The sequence below is a fragment of the Capra hircus genome, chromosome 4 (assembly GCF_001704415.2).
Source record: "Capra hircus breed San Clemente chromosome 4, ASM170441v1, whole genome shotgun sequence".
Classification (NCBI taxonomy): Eukaryota; Metazoa; Chordata; class Mammalia; order Artiodactyla; family Bovidae; genus Capra; species Capra hircus.
Genome location: NC_030811.1, coordinates 59,631,850 through 59,650,712, shown reverse-complemented (window position 1 = coordinate 59,650,712; position 18,863 = coordinate 59,631,850). Strand labels below are relative to the sequence as shown.

Below are 18,863 nucleotides of genomic sequence, written 5' to 3'. Positions count from 1 at the left end.
GGAGGGAGGTGGCAATGCTCATGGAAGTGGGGGCTGTCATGACTGGAGAGATGCTCCACAAGAAGCCACTGTAGAAGTCACTGAGTGACTGAGCCAACATCCCCAACATCAGCAAACAACCACAGCGCCTATGCCAGGACGAGCTTTGCAGTGGGAACCAACCAGCAGATCTGGAGGCCGTGGCCTTGAACATATTCCAAAATCAGAACTAAGCCATGCAAAACCCTAATGGCCTCTTTCCCAAGTTTTACCATAATTTCTTTGCACTGAACTATACATTTCGTTTGATCACCAAGCAAACTCTGATTCTACTGTGCTGGAATGGGCAGGACCTCTTTCTGGTGCTTTTCAAATGTTATGAAATCAATATTAAGTCATGTTCATTTTTGCAAAACATTGTTTTCTTTACATGGGTGATTTAGGGGCAAAATAATCCTTACATTTCGAAGTCACTGACATTTAAATGTATTCATTGACTTTTGAGGTTGTTTTTGTTTTTTGTTTTTGTTTAAGCCCTATTTAGTGCTCAGGAAGCTTTTCAAAGAGTTTAAAAAAAAAAAAAAACTTTTTTCCATCATTAATGTTTGGTTAAATATACAAAATGCCTTGGGAGTAAGTTAAAACCTCCTCTCCCAACCCCCACATTACACATATAATGGTCAGGGATGACTTTATGTTTGAATGATAAACAGGAAGTGATCCTAAGCGTTCAGCCAGCAGGAATGGTAAAGTAACAATGTCACTGACAAAAGTAGGAAAGATCCAGACAGAGCCAGCAGAGAAGGTTGAAAATCTATGATAACAATCTACATGGACAGAAATTTTATTTTCTCTATTTTTCTGTATCTGAACACTTGTTCATAAACCATCACAGTCGCTGCTGAGGACAGAAAACATTTCATCTTTCCACTCGTGGGTTTAGATTTAGTCTCTCTGGATAATTCAGGGCTCTTTTCCTTCTGCCCTCTCTGAGGGCTGCTCTAGTTCTTGGGGAGAGACTGTGTGTCCCCCTGACTCTTACAGGCCCTGGCCCTCAGAGCTCCCACATGGAAGGGTCATGGCTGGTGCAGTTCTTTGGCTGGTATTGGCCGTCCACAGTCACTCCCTGCTGATGCCTGCTCATCTTCACCCTCAGGCCCTGCTGAGGCTCCAGGTGTAGCCATATGCCCTCTGGTTCCCAGCTGCAGCTTCATGCAACCCTCTGCACTTTGTCCCTCACTTTCCCATTTCCCCTCTCCTAAATCTTCTACTTTTTTTTAGATTATCATAGAATTTAACCCCAACCTTGGTGCAGATGGTAGGTTTCTGATCACCTCAATTTTTCACTAAGCTCACATCTGCCTTTTGTTTTTCTGGCTTGTTCTGGGGTCATACCCCTGCAGAGAAGACCCACAAAGACATTCTAGAGAGAGGGGCACAATTCTGGGGAAAGATCCCAAAGTGTGCAAAATTGAAAAACAGTAGACAGTATGCTTTTCCTCAAGAAGAAAGTGAATAAATTCTATTTTGGAGGGAAAGGAAGACACAGTAAACTAGATCATAGTTTAAATATACTATGAGAAAGAGGAAAAAAAAATGTTGCAAAACATTAAGTGGAGTGAAATCCCCCAGAAGTTATAATGTACCCACCTCTCTGTTTATATAGCTGTTGTTCCAGATAGGATGAACAGCGAAATGCTAATTGTGGTTGTGTGGTTATCTGTGAGTAATGAGGTTACAAATGATTTGTAATTTCTTTTCAGCACTTTCTGAATATTCCACATTTTCTAGATGAGCTTGCAAAAACGATAGTAAGACATGGTGGTCTTACTAAGAGAGCCTGGATTCTGGGCTCAGACTGTCTGGATTTGAGTCCTAACTCTGCCTCTCTGTACATATGTGACATAAGGGCACAGCTTCACCCTCTGTACCTCGTGTCCCCTGTCTATAAGATGAGATTACATGGGACCTGCATCCTAGGATGGTATGGAGGCTTAGGTATATATTCATACCTCCATTGTGTCCGACTCTTTGCCACCCCATGGAACTGTAGCCTGCCAGGCTCCTGTCCATAGGATTGTCCAGGCAAGAATACTGGAATGGGGTGCCATTTCCTCCTCTAGGGGATCTTCTTGACCCAGGAATCGAACCCTGGTATCTTACATCTCCTGCATTGGCAGACAGGGTTTCGTTTTTCTTTTCTTTTTTTTTTAACCACTGAGCCACCTGGGAAGCCAGGGTGACATGGAGTAAATACACATGAAGGACTTACAACTGTGCTCAGCACATAGTAAGTACCCAAAGGAGTTGTGATTATGTACTCTTTGGGAAATCAGTAAAAAACAACAGAAAATATGCTATAGAAGGCCTAAAATTAAACCTAATATGAAGCAAAGAGGCCCGAGCAAACTGAATAATTACTTGTCAGTCTTTATCTGTGTAACTACAAATTCTCAAATCTTGGCTATCTTATTGAAAGATTCACTTATGAAAAAAAAAAGATTTCATAGTCTATTAGCTTTCTATTGCTGTGTAATAAATTGCCATACATTCTTCAGTTTAAGACAACGTAAATTTACTGTCTCACAATTTCTGCACATGAGAAATCTGAACATAACATAACTGGGTTTTCTGCTCAGAATTTTACAAGGCTGAAATTGAGATGTCAGCTGGGGTTGCAATGTGAGTTGAGACTCAGGTCCTCTTGCAAGTTCACTGGTTGTTGGCAGAATTTAGTTTCTTGGATTTTCAGGACTGAGTTCCCATGTACTTACAAGCTGTCAGCTGGGATCACTCTCAGCTCTTAGAGGCTACTCCTTTACAAAGGAAGTTAACAACATACCTATTTCTTTAAGAACAGCACGGTGGAGCCTGGTGGGCTCCCATCTATCGGGTCACACAGAGTCAGACACGATTGAAGCGACTTAGCAGCAGCAGAGGAAAAGAAAATCCTCTATGTTTACAGGGTTCACCTGATTATGTTCGGTCCAATAACCTTGACTAACTCAAAGTAGACTAACTAAAGTCCTTAACTGCATATGCAAAATCTCTCTTATCCTGTGTGCTAAGTCGCTTTAGTCATGTCCAACTCGGTGCGACCCCATGGACTGCAGCCTACCAGGCTCCTCTGTCTATGAAATTGTCAAGGCAAGAATACTGGAGTGGGTTGCCATGCCCTCCTCCTGGGAATCTTCCCAACCCAGATATCAAGCCCAAGTCTCTTATGTCTCCTGCATTGGCAGGCAAGTTCTTCACCACTAGCACCAAATGGGAAGCCCCTCTCTTGTCACAGAACATAACATAAATCCAGAAGTGATATCCAATCACATTCTAAGGTTCTGCCCTCACTAATCTTATCATTCTGCCAACCACTCATAGAAATGATTAAAAAAGAAAAGTCTCCAAACTAAATGCTGAAGAGTATTGCAAAAGAGAATGTATGTGACTTAATCCCAAAGTGATTCACCAAATAGGCATGACTGCTGCTGCTAAGTTGTTCAGTCGTGTCCGACTCTGTGCAACCCCATAGACGGCAGCCCACTAGGCTCTCCTGTCCCTGGGATTCTCCAGGCAAGAACACTGGAGCGGGTTGCCATTTCCTTCTCCAGTGCATGAAAGTGAAAAGTGAAAGTGAAGTCGGTCAGTCCTGTTTCACTCTTCCTGACCCCATGGACTGCAATCTACCAGGCTCCTCCATCCATGGGATTTTCCAGGCAAGAGTACTGGAGTGGGGTGCCATTGCCTTCTCCGTGACATGACTATATAGTGGAAATTAATAGATGAAGAGAATGCTGTGATTGAGGGTTTTTTGTTTTGTTTTGTTTTGTTTTGTTTCTGAGGGGGAAGGGGTTGATAAGGGTCAAGCTTTTTTCTCCCAGCCTTCACACTCAGAATTTGAAAAAAAAAAACAAATTACTCCACTATTATTCCCTTTCTCTCATAAACTAATTGTTCTTCAATGTTAACAAAGAGGACAAATCTTCCGAATCTTTCCCTGGATAAAGTCCTTTTTATAAAAGTATGATTCCCACAATTTAAAAATGTCAAATGTTAATTAAAACAGATTATATTGCCCTTTAACATAAGCCCCAGATTCTTTCAGATATAAACAAGTACAAGAGGGAATTCTGATTATTATGGCATGAGGGGCTGGTGAGCCCTCTGTGCAAAAGGTCAAGCATAAAACTGGAAAGACTGTCTTAAGCAACCATTTTGGGACACTGAAAATCAACCATCAGACCACAATGAATTGAGGAATGTTTATTCTTGAAAAACTGCTTGCACTTCAGGAAGAGCAGTAAAACTTTGACCTTTTTGCCTGAGGCTGCTCCATCTACTCTGGCCCTCAGCTTAGTTAGTGAGAACAGTAGTTTCATTATCGTGGAGCTGTCTGCAAAAACCAGCAGGTCTACTGCTAATGGGACAGACTTGATTCAGCCAGGATTCAAAGATGGCTTTGTTGGCTAAAAGTGATGGACTCTGTTGGGAATTAACAAGGAGAACATGCAGTTTGCTAGCTTAAGGTTTTGGCCCTAGGTGAGACAATGAAGATCAGCCAGAAATTTAACAGTGAAGCCCTAGTAATGTGAGCATCATAGAAGACCAAGATAAGGTCTCCACACATCCCTGATTGATTTGGAAGCTGTACAAGTGTTGGGAAGACCTGAAAGAACCTAAGAAAAGTGAAGCCAACTTAGCCGCAATTTTGAATGTATTCACCAACCCATTTAAATTCATTCCCTTTTTTTCATAAAATATAAGAGGAAGGAATACTTTCCAGATCATTCCATCTTTTACATTATATCAAATCCAGACAAGGACATCACAAGAAAAGGAAATAAGAGACCAACATCTTGCATGAACATAGACACAAAAATCCTTAAAAAACTGCATCCAACTAGGTGATACCCCATAATCAAGTGCCATTTATCCTAGGAATGCATGGTTGTTTTAAGATCTGAAAATCAATTACTAGGATATACCAGATTAGTGGAATAGAAGCTATAACTACATTATCATCCTGATAGAAATTGAAACATAATTTGACAAAATCAATCACTCACCCATGTTAAAACCACTCAAGAAGTTATGAAAGAAAAAGGAACTTCCTTAACATAATAAAGAGCATCTATGAAAACTTATTACTAATGTTATCTTTAATGAGGGAAGACTGAATGCTTTTCTCTGAAAATCAGAAACATGGTAGATGTCTACCTCACCATTTGTACTTAACATTATTCTGAAGATTCTATTCAGCTTAATAAAGAAAGAAAAATAATTTAAGCAAGCAAATTGGAAAGAAATAAGTAAAACTATATCTTCAGACATGTTCCTGAATATATAGAATCCTAAGGTATTTACAATAAAAGTACTAGAATTAGCAAGTTTAGCAAGGTGGTAAGATTCAAGATTAATATAAAAATTAATTATATTTATTTATATTAACAGCAAATGTTTAAGAACTGAAATTAAGAAAACAATTCCATTTATAATATGATAAAAATAGGAATAAATTTAACAAAAGAAATGAAATTACACTGAAAACTATAAAACATTGTAAAGAGAAATTAAAGGTGCTTTACAGAAAAGGAGAGATACTTCAGGCTAATGGATCAGAAGACTCAATAGTGTTAAGATGGCAATACTCTCCACATTGATCTAATAGATTAATTCCTTCAAAATCCTAATGTCTTTTTTTTTTTTTTTTGTAGAAATTGTCAAGCTGATCCTAAAATTTGTATAGAAAAGACAAGAAGCCAGAATAGCCAAAAATTTCAAAGAAACCAGTTGGAGAGCTGACACTATCTGATTCCTTATTCCAAATCATGCATAATTATTAACTCAAAATAGATCTTAGACCTCAAGGTGAAAACTAAAACTAAAAACTTTCAGAAAAAGTACAGAAGAAAAATCTTTGTGATTTTGGACTGGGTGAAGACTCTTGGATATGACATCAAAAGAACTATTCAAAAAGAAAATACAAGATGTACTTTATTAAACACTTTGTTCTCCAGAAAACATCATTAGAAAGTGAAAAGAATATTAAGAAACTATATTCACAAGTCATATAGACATCAGTATAGCGATTATTATTTTAGTTAACACAAATGATAATTTTCACTTTCAGAATCCAAAATTTTAATGTATGCAGTGTGATACTCAGCAGTGTATAAATTTCAAATTTCAGTAGATCTGGGTAGGAATCACTAGCTAGCCCATGAGTGGTTGAATCAGTGCTTGTCTGAAAGGCCTCGGGTATATTGCTTAACCTCTCTGAGTCTCATATTTCTCATCTGTAAAATGGGAAGTACCAATCTCATGAGGTTGCTGTGAGGAGTAAATGAGATATAGTTTGTGAAAACACCTAGTAGAGAGGTGAAAGACCAAAGGTATTTTCATAATTTCCTAAAACTTATTGCAGTAAAAAGCAACTATTAAAAAGCTTATTCAATGAGAAATTGTTTGATAAAATTCAATTTATTGGGTTTTTTATGCTATAAAAGAATATATGACTTCCATAGAGATTTTAGAAAATACAGATATTTTTAAAGAATGTAATAAACTGTAGTCCCCAAACTCAGATGATCACTATTGATATTCAGGTATATTTCCTCACAAAACCATCTAGGTTTATATTTATAATGAGTTTAGATCTTGTTTTATTGTTTTATTTAATTTCTAAATTTGGATTGTTAAGTAGACAAGCAAAAGTAAACACCTTTTTCTTTCAACAAAATGTGAGAAATTTGGCAGTAGTAAGCTGTTGCTGGCAGGTGAGAACTTCTCAAGTTAGCAATTAAGTTTGTGGATAAAAATGATTAGGCATAGTCTAAGATTATTTTTCCATCTATCCATTTACTCATTATTTGTCTACCCTTCTTTCTATTCATCCATCTGTCCATCTATCCACCCACCCATTAATCCATCTTTTTCTATCCACCTATCCTCTATCTTAAAATTCAAATATAAAAGTAAATGAAAAAATAAAGTTATACTCTTCTGAAAGAAAATCTGATTGGTTAATTTCTTTGATAATAAAATCTGCCATTTAGGTTTATACATAGGACATTTTTCATAGCTTTAATGTACTATATCTGCAGCTCCAACATTTTACAAAAATGTCTGTGAGGTATACAATAAGATAAAGAATTTTACCTCAAATGTTGTATAGGCAAGAGTGTATTGAAAAGAACAATATTTCAACTTGCCAATTGTTTCTGAGCATATTAGTTTTTAACAAGGTCTCTCTAAGTGAAATTGTAGTAGGTAGAATTAAAAGGTAAGTCTTAGTAAAACTTTTTAATTTGTATTTCTCAGAAATTGAGAAAGTGAAAGGCTCCATTGATTGGGCAGCAAATGTTTTTGTAACTCAGTTTTATCAAGTTTTTTGCTTTCAACACAATTGAAGGGAGACTTAATAATTTTCAGTGATTGATCACTTTCGGATTTTTGACGTTTAACTCAGAAGAGATAAAGAATTGAATGACACCACCATATCAGAAGTCCTTTCATTCTCTTTTACTTATTTAAGTAAGCATGTTTTCTCAGCTGTTACATCTTTAAAAATGAAAAATAAAAACATTGGGGTTAGCAGATGAAACCTTTTATATATAGAATGGATAAACAACAAGGTCCTACTGTATAGCATAGAGAGCTATATTCAATATTCTATGACAAACCATAATGGAGAAGTATATATTCAGAAAAGAATGTATACACATACTTATATATATATCTGAATCACTTTACTGTACAGCAGTAGTTAACACAAATTGTAATCAACTTCAATTAAAAAAAAAAGACATGATGCTTGACATGAACCTTGTGTCTTTACATGAGTAATATTTTTCAAAGATATAGGTATTAATTGAAATAGTCCAACCATCTCATTAAAAGATGGAATTCCAAGAAAATTTTTCCGTTATTATTTAGAAATTGTTTATCAAATTGACAATACATATTGCTTAGATAAGTTAATTTTACTAATAAAGAAAACTCGATCCAGAAGAATTTAAAAAATACTTTCAGTGTTTCATTCACAAGAAAGTAAAGGTTTTATTTAAATTTTATACATATTTTTAGTGTGAAATAGTACCTTCAAGCATAAAAATACATTATATTGGGATAAAACTCTAGTGGAAGGAAAATTCAGTGAAGTAGACTTTTCACTGAAATATGAGTTCAAGGAAAGGAATTATCAATGGAAATTTTTCACTGTGAAAGATGAATTTGATCATATATTTTTAAAGTAGATGAGAGTAGGTATAAGTCATTATAATATTTAGATTCTTTTGGATACATACAGAAGATTAATGTAATTTTTCTATTGTAATATTTACAATTTTCCTGGGATTGTACCCCTTGCAACTAATGGAACTTATACCCCTTAATAATATTTTAACATCCACTAAAATGTAGAAGGGTACATAGCTTTTCAAATTTCTTTTGGGGATTCAGAGCAAAATGTTTGAAAACCATTGATCTATACTCTAGCGGAGAAGGAAATGGCAACCCACTCCAGTATTCTTGCCTGGAGAATCCCAGGGACAGAGGAGCCTGGTGGGCTGCCGTCGATGGGTTTGCACAGAGTCGGACACGACTGAAGTGGCTTAGCAGCCGCAGCAGCATATTCTAGAGCATGAAGCTGGTGGTCCATAATCTGACCTTCAAGCCTCATCAGGATCTGTCTCCTTCCTAACTTTCTTACTCGTCCTTTCCCATCAAGCCTGGGCTCTAGTCTTGGCCAGCGCTTCTCATTCTCACATTCATATATTTAGAAATACTGCTACTCTCTTCCTGAAGTCCTTTCCTGCCTTTTGCTGTCAAACAAGGTCCTCCCATCTTGTAACACTCACCTCCTCCAGGAAAATGTCACTACTTACCAAAGGCAGTGTTAGTTTCTTCTTCCTGTGTGTTCCCAAAGCACTAACAGGTCCCTCCACCAAACACTTGCAGGTTGCAATAACTAGATTATTTTTCTAATCTTCAGCATTTCCTAGTGTTGTGTGATTTCTTATTCTTTGTATACTCAAGCCTCTGAGCACATAGTGGACGCTAGTAAGTGTGTGTTGAATAAGAACAGGATGGATTGACTCCCAGTGTCCTCACTGTCTTTTCTTTATCATTGTTTTTTATATATTTCTAAATTAGCCAAGCACACTATTCTGTATTTCTCAGCACAGTCTGCTAATTTCCTCTTGCTGCTTTGCTTGGACTCTGCCCCCACTTGGATGCCCTTAGCTTTGTTCTCACCAGTAATTGTCCAATAAAGTGCCTCTTTCACTGCCAGTGTTTTGGGGAGAGATGGCAGTTTGAAACTCACTGAGCATTTTCTCATAAAAATAATATTCCAGGTGATGATCGGTTTAGGACACAGAGCCTAATCTGCCCAAATACATTGAAAATACAAGATATCTATAATAAAAGTAAATTCAACCATAGAAAAGGAAAAAGATTAGTGATATTAAATGTTTTTTAAAAAATAGTTTTCTGAGCTTCTATTTTTCCCCCCTTTCCACAAAGTTTATTTTTTTTTTTAATTTTACTTTATTTTACTTTACAATACTGTATTGATTTTGCTATACATCAACATGAATCCGCCACGGGTGTACACGAGTTCCCAATTCTGAACCCCCCTCCCACCTCCCTCCCCATACCATCTCTCTGGGTCATCCCAGTGCACCAGCCCCAAGCATCCTGTATCCTGCGTCGAACCTAGACTGGCAATTTGTTTCTTATATGATATTATACATGTTTCAATGCCATTCTCCAAGGAAACTATAAGCAAGGTGAAAAGACAGCCTTCAGAATGGGAGAAAATAATAGCAAATGAAGCAACTGACAAACAACTAATCTCAAAAATATACAAGCAACTCCTGCAGCTCAATTCCAGAAAAATAAATGGCCCAATCAAAAAATGGGCCAAAGAACTAAATAGACATTTCTCCAAAGAAGACATACAGATGGCTAACAAACACATGAAAAGATGCTCAACATCACTCATTATCAGAGAAATGCAAATCAAAGCCACAATGAGGTACCATTTCACACCAGTCAGAATGGCTGCGATCCAAAAGTCTACAAGCAATAAATGCTGGAGAGGGTGTGGAGAAAAGGGAACCCTCTTACACTGTTGGTGGGAATGCAAACTAGTACAGCGACTATGGAGAACAGTGTGGAGATTCCTTAAAAAAGTGGAAATAGAACTGCTTCTATTAAAAAAAAAAAGAGTCATAGAAGATATGTTCTTTACCCTATGATGGTCTCAGCAGGTGGGGTAAAAACTAACCTTAAACATCTACTGTGCACCAGGCACCATGTGCATTCTACGTGTTGTATCACTTAATCCTCACAAGACTTTTGCCAGGTTTTCAGATAGCCTTTACCAAATTATAAGCCTCTGTGCACTTAGACAGTAATCATTTATTAGCTCGCAGTCCTGTGGGTTGGCATTTTTACACTGGGCATTGTTCAGTGGCCCTTGAGCTGGTCTTAGGTAGGCTCACTACTGCTACTGCACTCAGTTGGTAGGTGGTGGAATGATGAGCTGGATATTTAGAATGGCCTCATAGCAACTAACACACACACACATTCCCAAACCTGGTAGTTGGCAGACTATTACTGGACATTCCCTTCATGTGGCCTCTCCAGCAGACTAGCTCAAGCTCATGGCTGTGAAATTCTAAATGGGAAAAATGGAAGATGCAAGGCCTCTTGGGGTCTAGAGTTGGATCTGAAAAGCTGTCGCTTCTACATTCTACTGATCAAAGCAAGGTCACAAGGCCAGATTCAAAGGGCTGGAAAATAGACATCACCTCTTCATGGGAGAAAGTGTAAAATGTCCGTGACCATTTTTAATGTATATCACACAAGGGGGCTTTATTATTCTGTTCTGTGGGTACCAAAAATCTGGGTTCAGAGAGGTTAACAATCCCACCAAATATAACAACTCATAAGTGATAGAAGCAAGATTTGAATCCAGGTCTGTCTGAGCCCCAAATTCTTTACTCTCTACTGTGCCATGGCTTCTCCCTTCTCTGTCCTCCCCTCCTCTCTCTTTTCCTCTCCTACCCTCTCTCCCTATCCATGTCCAGACTGAGAGAAGAAAGCAGACAAAAAAGGTGAAAGTGTAGCATTCACAGCTGGGCTGTGTGCTACCCTATCTGGCTTGGTAAATAACATCTTAGGGAAACAAGGCTGGCTGTAGGATCATTTTAAGTGATTGTTTTCCTACCTTTCTTTCTTATTTCCTTTTCACCAAAGTGAGAAAGTCTGGGGATAAAGGTTGTTGGTTAGAATTACAGCATATAAAAAACTATATCCTGTGCTCCCACCCTATTAGGAAAATCTGAGAACAGAATTTAGGCATTTGCGGAGGGGCACCAGGCTGGGGGAGATGGGCCATATGGGAAATGAACTTGAAAATGTCATGCTGGTCCAACAGGGATGCAAGGACAAAAATCCAGGTGGGCTGTGACTCTAAAACCTGTGTTCTACACTTCTCTGGTACCCAAACCAGAAATGAAAGAGTCATCCTTGATTCTACCTTCCTCACATTTCTCATCAGTTCATTAATAAATCCCCTTGGGTCAACTTCCACAGTAGATCCCAGATCTGTCTATTTTCCTCCACTCCCACTCGTTACTCTATCCAATAAACCATCATCTCTTCCCGGGCCCAAAATAGCCTCCTTCTTCAGCCCTCTGCCCCCATATTTGCCCTGTAAAAACCTTCCTCCTCAGGACAGCCAGCATGATATTTTTAAGACACAGATCAAATGGAAACAATCCTATCCTCAAAACCTATTCACAGCTCCCCATTCCTCTCAAGTTGAATCCTTACCTCTTTTGCCATCTACAAAACCCACAGTCCTGACCTTTACCTATGTCTGCACCTCATCTCCTAATGCCAGGTTTTCCCAGTCTCATTGCCATCAAGTGGGTATCAACTTCTCCTGCCTACAAAGCCTTCCTGGCCCACCAAACTGTTTGCTCCTTTCTATTATATCAGTCTTTGTGTGTGTGTGTTCTTCAGAGAAGCCTTTTCTCTCTATCAGCTCTAGCTAAGTTTTATACCATCTTCGTTCTCATTGCCTTCTGTTACTTCACCCTATTCCTTTTCTTCATTGGACCTAAAATTATTTATAAGTGCATGCATGCCTATTTGTTTATGATCACTTTTCCCTAATGGAGTATAATCTCTGAGAGGGCAGGAACCATATCAGTTTGTTCTCAGCGTGTACTCACAGCTCAGCATGGTGCCTGGCATCCAGAAGGGACTCAGACTACATACTGGGTTCCAGTCTCAGTTCCCTTGCTCACTAGCTATATACTTGGCAAGGACCTAACTTCTCTGAGCCTCTGACTTCTGGTCTGTACAATGAGAGCAATAATTTCTACAGTGATGAGTCAAGTTGTTGTGAAGTTTAAATGAGATGAAAATGTATGCAAAACTCTTTGAAATCTGCAAAGAATATTCTAGCCATGTAATGAATTATTTATGCCCCAACTCAGGGTCAAAAAGGAGGTGTAGTCACGCCGACTCTGGTTCTGACAACTGCCAGGTGCTTTCAAGGCTTCTCGATGAAGTGCAGGCTTCAGACAAATGGGAAATCTAACAGACCTCTCTCTGCAGTTGGCCGCATCTCCAGCCAGCACAGATATGATTATAATTAGAGTTTTAAGAGTTCTGTTTCATTTCAAAAAGATTCCATGGTACAGTCTGCAGTCTACCTGAGATGTGTGTCTAGAAGCAGATTCCTGTGGCAGGTGTTTTTATTCTAGCCTATTTGCTTCTTTTCTTACAATGTCAGGGGTGTCTGTTTCTATTATACTCATTATTTTCAGTTGCCAGGTGAGAAGAGATTTACCATATGGAAGATTTCAGATGGTGACCACTGAGCAAAATACGTAGTTCTCACCCACTCTCATCACTTCTTAAATGAATAGTAGCTTGGACAAACTTGCTTCATCAAACCCAGGCCTTTTTATTAGCAGCCAGAGAATAGTCTATAATGGGAAGAATTACTCTGCTCATGCATTTCTCCAAGGGAAAACATTTTTTTAGCCTGTCAAGACAGTGAAACCTCTTATTAGAAACTATAGCAAAGTCAATTTCTCTATTCTTGTTACTAAAGGATTCAGGACACACCTCACTGCAGACCCTAAATTAACAACCCAAGGGGAGTTGAGCTCGGTGGAAATGGGCGGGGATGTCCAAGTGAGTGGGACTCAAATCAAAGCTGAGCCTAGCATGGGCGTTTACATATTTCAAGCCCCATTACCTGCTTTTCTGCAGAGTTCTTTTGATCCTAACAACTCGTCACTAGGCAGAGTGGCGATAGTGGCAAAATATACTCAATCTTTAGAGACAGTTAAATTTGGGGAGGAGGGGATTCCTTTTTATTTAGGACTTCCCAAGTGGCACTATCTAATGATTTCCTATTTGAGTGAGTAATGCTAAGGAGCCATGAAAGTCATCAGCCCTTGTTGGGACTGCTTGAGGTAAAAGAAAACCTCACCTCTGTAAGGACAAAGAAGCAGGTTGGTCTCAAGCAGCATAATTCTCTATGCATTTGTCCTTCCATGCCAAGGATGAAAACAAACAGGTAGGTACCTGTGTGTTTCAAGTCTACTCTGGGTGACAAATGCCGCAGCTCCTTGATGAGACCCTATGAAGTGACTGCTATGCAAGAGCTCAACCCAACCTCTACTGCCTTCTTCTTTGATCCTGAGCTGTGTGTTGTGACTGTTTGCTATAGAATCTGCTGGTTGACTTAAGAGAGGGTGCTGATTGTTGCACAGCAGGATGAGAAGTGGAGCCATGTCCTGTAATGACATGAAACAAAGGTAAGCAATGTCATCCGTGAGATGACTGAGCTAGAACACAAAGTCAGTTGCATTCACTAACCCTTTTCTATGGAGGGTCCCTCAGGTGGCTCTCTAGTCAGTTTGCTTTGAGTCAGCCAACATCTCTTATCTCCTTCCTCCCAGCCAGGTACTCAAAGCTAGAAATAGGAAGACCGCAATTCTGCCCACAAGGAACTTACACTCTACCTGTAAACCCTTTTTTTTTTTTTTTTTTTTTAGAGGCTAATCACTTCACAATATTGAGGTGGTTTTTGCCATACGTTGACGTGGATCAGCCACAGGTGTACATGTGTCCCCTTGTCCCAGACCTCCCCCCACCTGCCTCCCCATCCCGCCCTCTGGGTTGGCCCAGTTCACTGGCTTGGAGCGCCCTGGCTCATGCATCGAACTGGGACTGGTCATCTGTTTCACATATGGTAATCTACATGTTTCAATACTCTTCTTTCAATCATCCCACCCTCACCTTCTCCTATGGAGTCCAAAAGTCTGTTCTTTATATCTGTGTCTCTTTTGCTGTCTTGCATATTGGGGTGTCATTACCATTTTTCTAAACTCTGTATATATGCGTTAATATACTGTATTGATGTTTTTCTTTCTGACTTACTTCACTCTATATAATAGGCTCCAGTTTCATCCACCTCATTAGAACTGACTCAAATGTGTTCTTTTTAATACCTAAGTAATACTCCATCGTGTATATGTACCACAGCTTTCTTATCCATTCATCTGCTGATGGACATCTAGGTTGCTTCCATGTCCTGGCTATTGTAAACAGTGCTGCGATGAACATTGGGGTACACGTGTCTCTTTCAATTCTGGTTTCCTCGGTATGTATGCCCAGCAGTGGGATTGCTGGGTCATAAGGCAATTCTATTTCCAGTTTTTTAAGGAATCTCCACACTGTTCTCCATAGTGGCTGTACTAGTTTGCATTCCCACCAACAGTGTAAGAGGGTTCCCTTTTTCCCACACCCTCTCCAGCATTTATTGTTTGTAGACTTTTTAATAGCAGCCATTCTGACTGGTGTGAGATGGTATCTCACTGTGGTTTTGATTTGCATTTCTCTGATAATGAGTGATGTTGAGCATCTTTTCATGTGTTTGTTAGCCATCTGTATGTCTTCTTTGTCAACTCTTAATAAGAAGTTCCAGAAGGTTAGGTAACTTGTTCAAAGTTACACCATTTTAAGTGACTAATCCAGTATTTGAATGTGGTTTTTTAAAAAAGCTTATTTTTTATTTCAAAGCTTCTCCCTTTTCAACTATACCACACTGTATCCTCTTATTATATTGCAATATAATTACTTATAATTATTTTAAATTACAGTTATTAAAATGTATTTAGCTCCACCTAACTTAACAAATGATTAGCAGAGACACAAATCAAGATTGAAAAGTGCATTATAAATGTTAAAAAAGCACATATATTATATATATTTTGTGTTTAAAAGTGAAACTTGTTTATCTCTGGATGATTTAAGTGATGTATATCTTTTTAATACTGCTGTATATTTTAAAAATATTCTGAAATGAGATTGCATTGCATCCATCTTTTGAAAAAGTGTTAGTTGCTCAGTTGTGTCTGACTTTTTGTGATCCCATGGGCTGTACCCCACCAGGCTCCTCTGTCCATGGCATTCTCCAGGCAAGAATACAGGAGTGGGTAGCCATTCCCTTCTCCAGGGGATCTTCCCAACCCAGGGATTGAACCCCAGTCTCCCACATTGCAGGCAGATTCACCATCTGAGTCACCAGAGAAGCCCCCTTTCTTGAAAAGTTATTGGTAAAATAAAATATATATGAAAATGTTTTTAAGACTGTAAAGTGCTAATAAGTATCAGCTACTGAATTTACTGCAATGTAATAAAGCCCTCAATGCATAGATTAGGTTGAAGCACACCTAATCCACCTTGGTAATTGAAGTTGAATGCCCCAGAGGAAGATGCTCCCAGAGCAGTAAGACTGTGGTTATCAAGGTTGAAGTATCTCAGACTTGGTGAGCCCAGCTTTGCCAAAGGATACAGAACAAGGGAGGCCAAAGCCTGATCAGGTGTTGCAATGTCTAGAAAGGTGGAAGTCTCTCCTTCTTTGTTGGCAATCTCTCATTCTATGGGAGGTTTGATTTCTTTCTGTCTAGAGAAGCCCAGTTGTACTATTCACATCTGTTACCAGCCACTTTCCCTCAAGGACTCCTAGTGGGAATTTGGTTTTAATGACACTGCATGTGAACTTGGGTCCCTAGCTTCTTGAGCAGATGGATATTAGTGAGCTGGTTGCTGGGCTAGCCACGCTGGAACTTCTGGAACTTCTTTATTTTAGATGTGGTCCTTCTTTTGCCTCCTTGGAAAGCAGCATCTGCTAATAGATGCCACTCCTCTTATCCCAGTGAAGCTGAACAGTTTCTTCTCAGAATTACTGATCTTTGAACAACCAACCCCTTGTGTATAGAAGAGAGTCCCCTCCCTTTGGACAAAGAAAGTTTGGTCTTCCCTGGTAATTTAGGCTGGTGACAGACCTTCTAGGGGTGTTAGCCTAGCAATTCTGAGCCTTAACCATTATCATACATCAAGGTAGCTTGAGAAATATATTCTTAATTTAATCCAAGGTTCCTTCTAGACACCTATTGTATTGGTACATGCTTTCAAGCAGAGTGCTTTATAGCTGGGAGGTAAAATAATATTTTACAATAGTGTTTTGATTTCAAAGCCATCTTCATTTGTACTATTATCTCATTTAATCATCACAGCAGCCCTGCAGGAAACTTAACTACTTTGCAGTGAGGAAGCCAAGGCTTAGAAAGGATACATGATAAGCCCAAGATTCAAGGGCAGGACTCAGTCCCAGGTCTTCTGACTCAAATGTTGGGCAATTACCACTGCTTTTCTGCAATTAAAAATCTGAGCCTAGGTCATAAGCTGAGCACATGTAAGGTGGGAATGATCCTACTCACAGTGAAGCTGTCTACTACAGAAGGGAGGAAGAGCAGACAGCAAAGGCCAGTGTCCACTGAGCCTGTCCTCAGTGCTGGCTGGCTGTCTTCTACACACAACTCCTATAAATGGCACCTCTTTCCCCCATATGATCAAAATGAAATGGAAATAAAGCAAGATTCTTAAGTTACTTCCCTGAAGTCACATAGCTTAAAAGTGACAAAAGTCAGCTGATAACCTGTCTTTCTGACCCCCAAAGTCACAGTTTTCTTACCATGTTTCACTAAAAACTCAGCTCACTCATTCATGTGGTCAATTATAAAAATCATGGCAAAGAAAAGTTCTCTGTTTTGGAAAAGTTTGTGTTCTTAAGGACACACATATATCCCCCTTTCTTCTTCCAGTCTCCAGAGAAGCTTTCCATGTGACATAGCTGACATCTCTTCTGCTCCCTGCAGGGTGTGTGCTGGTGGTGTCTATGATTGAACAGCTCACTCAAGTTCACAACTCGACGGTCCAGATCTCAATGGAGAGACTGTGCAGCTACTTGCCTGGTAATGTAAAAAGGGTCACTTGGCTATGGGTCTGATTCTTTTCTCACTCATGAGCCATCATGAGTGAATTTATACCCTACATGAGTTTAGAGAGGAGAATCTGACTGTGTTCTTTCTGTGAGTTGATATTCTTATGGGGATCATAGGAATTAAAAGAAACACACAAAAGAACACTCTAGGCATTTTTTCCCCAGACGTTCATTTTCCATCATAGCAGAATGAGATTGCTGTGGACATTTAGGGAGTAAAATGTCAAATGGCTGATCTTTTTATGAATCATTTATAATGATTTGCCCACCTAGTGATCATGACCTTAAGTACCAGGAAGGCAAAAAAATCAATAATAAATAATTTTCAATGATTTATGTTAATTTAACCACATACACATTCTCAAATGCACGTGCATCACTTCTAACACAGAGCTTTATTTAGTCTGAAAAGACAATGGATCTTAAAATTCCAAACTGGAAAATAATCTGGGAACACTCCATTGATATGAATTGGATCTCAATAAAATCCCTTACACATCCTGCAAAAGAAGGAAATGATCTGTGGTTTAAACAAATTGTGTGCTCTTGTTGTTTAGTTGCTAAATTGTGTTTGGCTCTTTTGCGATCCCATGGACTGTAGCCAACCAGGCTCCTCTGTCCATGGGATTTCCCAGGCAAGGATGCTGGAGTGGGTTGCCATTTCCTTCTCCAGGGTATCTTCCTGATCCAGGGGCTGAACCCGCATCTCCTGCATTAGCAAGTGGATACTCTACCATTGAGCCACTTGGGAAGCCCTTAAGCAAATTTTATAGTTGTTTTAAATTTCATCAGAATGAAAATATTGATTCTATTTCCCTTATATTAGAATATTCTTAGGTGTACAGTCACAATGAGTAAACTTCATTGAGAGTCAAATTTTCATTCACTTAATGTTAAGGAACTAATTCTCCAAAGATGCCTACATTATTATTTTTAAGTAAGATCGTTGGATTCAAGACAGTTTTATCTTTGACTTAACAAATGCTGTGTCAATGGCATCAATGCACTTTTAGAAAATTTATTGCTTACAGTCACAATGTACACTCATAAGCTCATTTTTGTATTTAAGAATAAAAACTAAGAGAAGATAATACACAAATACATGTGCTTGCAATGTCCCAGTCTGACTACTGCTAACATTTTGACATAATTGCATCATCTTTCTTTCATGGAATTAGAATGTGACAAATAAACTAGAAGGCACTTTGGCCTCCCCTGATCCCAGTTCCATTTTCCTTCTGCCTCTCTAGAGAGAACCATTCATGTGAACTTGATGGATATTAGCTTTGTCAAATTTTATACTTTTACATTCACTTCATTGTAAATCTATAGATGATGTGTAGTATTATCTATGGGTAATTTAAAAATCTTTTCCTGGTAAAGGAAACAAATGCAGAAAACCACACAAAATAAATGTATAGTTTTATCAGCTATTGAAAGGTGAACATCTTTGTAAACATAGTCCAGAGGAACAAGGCTATGTTCAAAAAGGAACAGATTGGTG

At 38.8% G+C, this 18,863-nt stretch overlaps 1 protein-coding gene across 1 annotated transcript in view; it reads left to right on the top strand.

Annotated features, from left to right (window-relative positions):
• Positions 1 to 18,863, top strand: part of AOAH (acyloxyacyl hydrolase) — a 198,423-nt gene that overhangs the window by 6,082 nt on the left and 173,478 nt on the right. Inside the window, exon 3 of the mRNA XM_018047156.1 lies at positions 17,235 to 17,330. Coding sequence (XP_017902645.1) covers positions 17,235 to 17,330 — 96 coding nt within the window. The remainder of the gene's footprint in view (positions 1 to 17,234; positions 17,331 to 18,863) is intronic.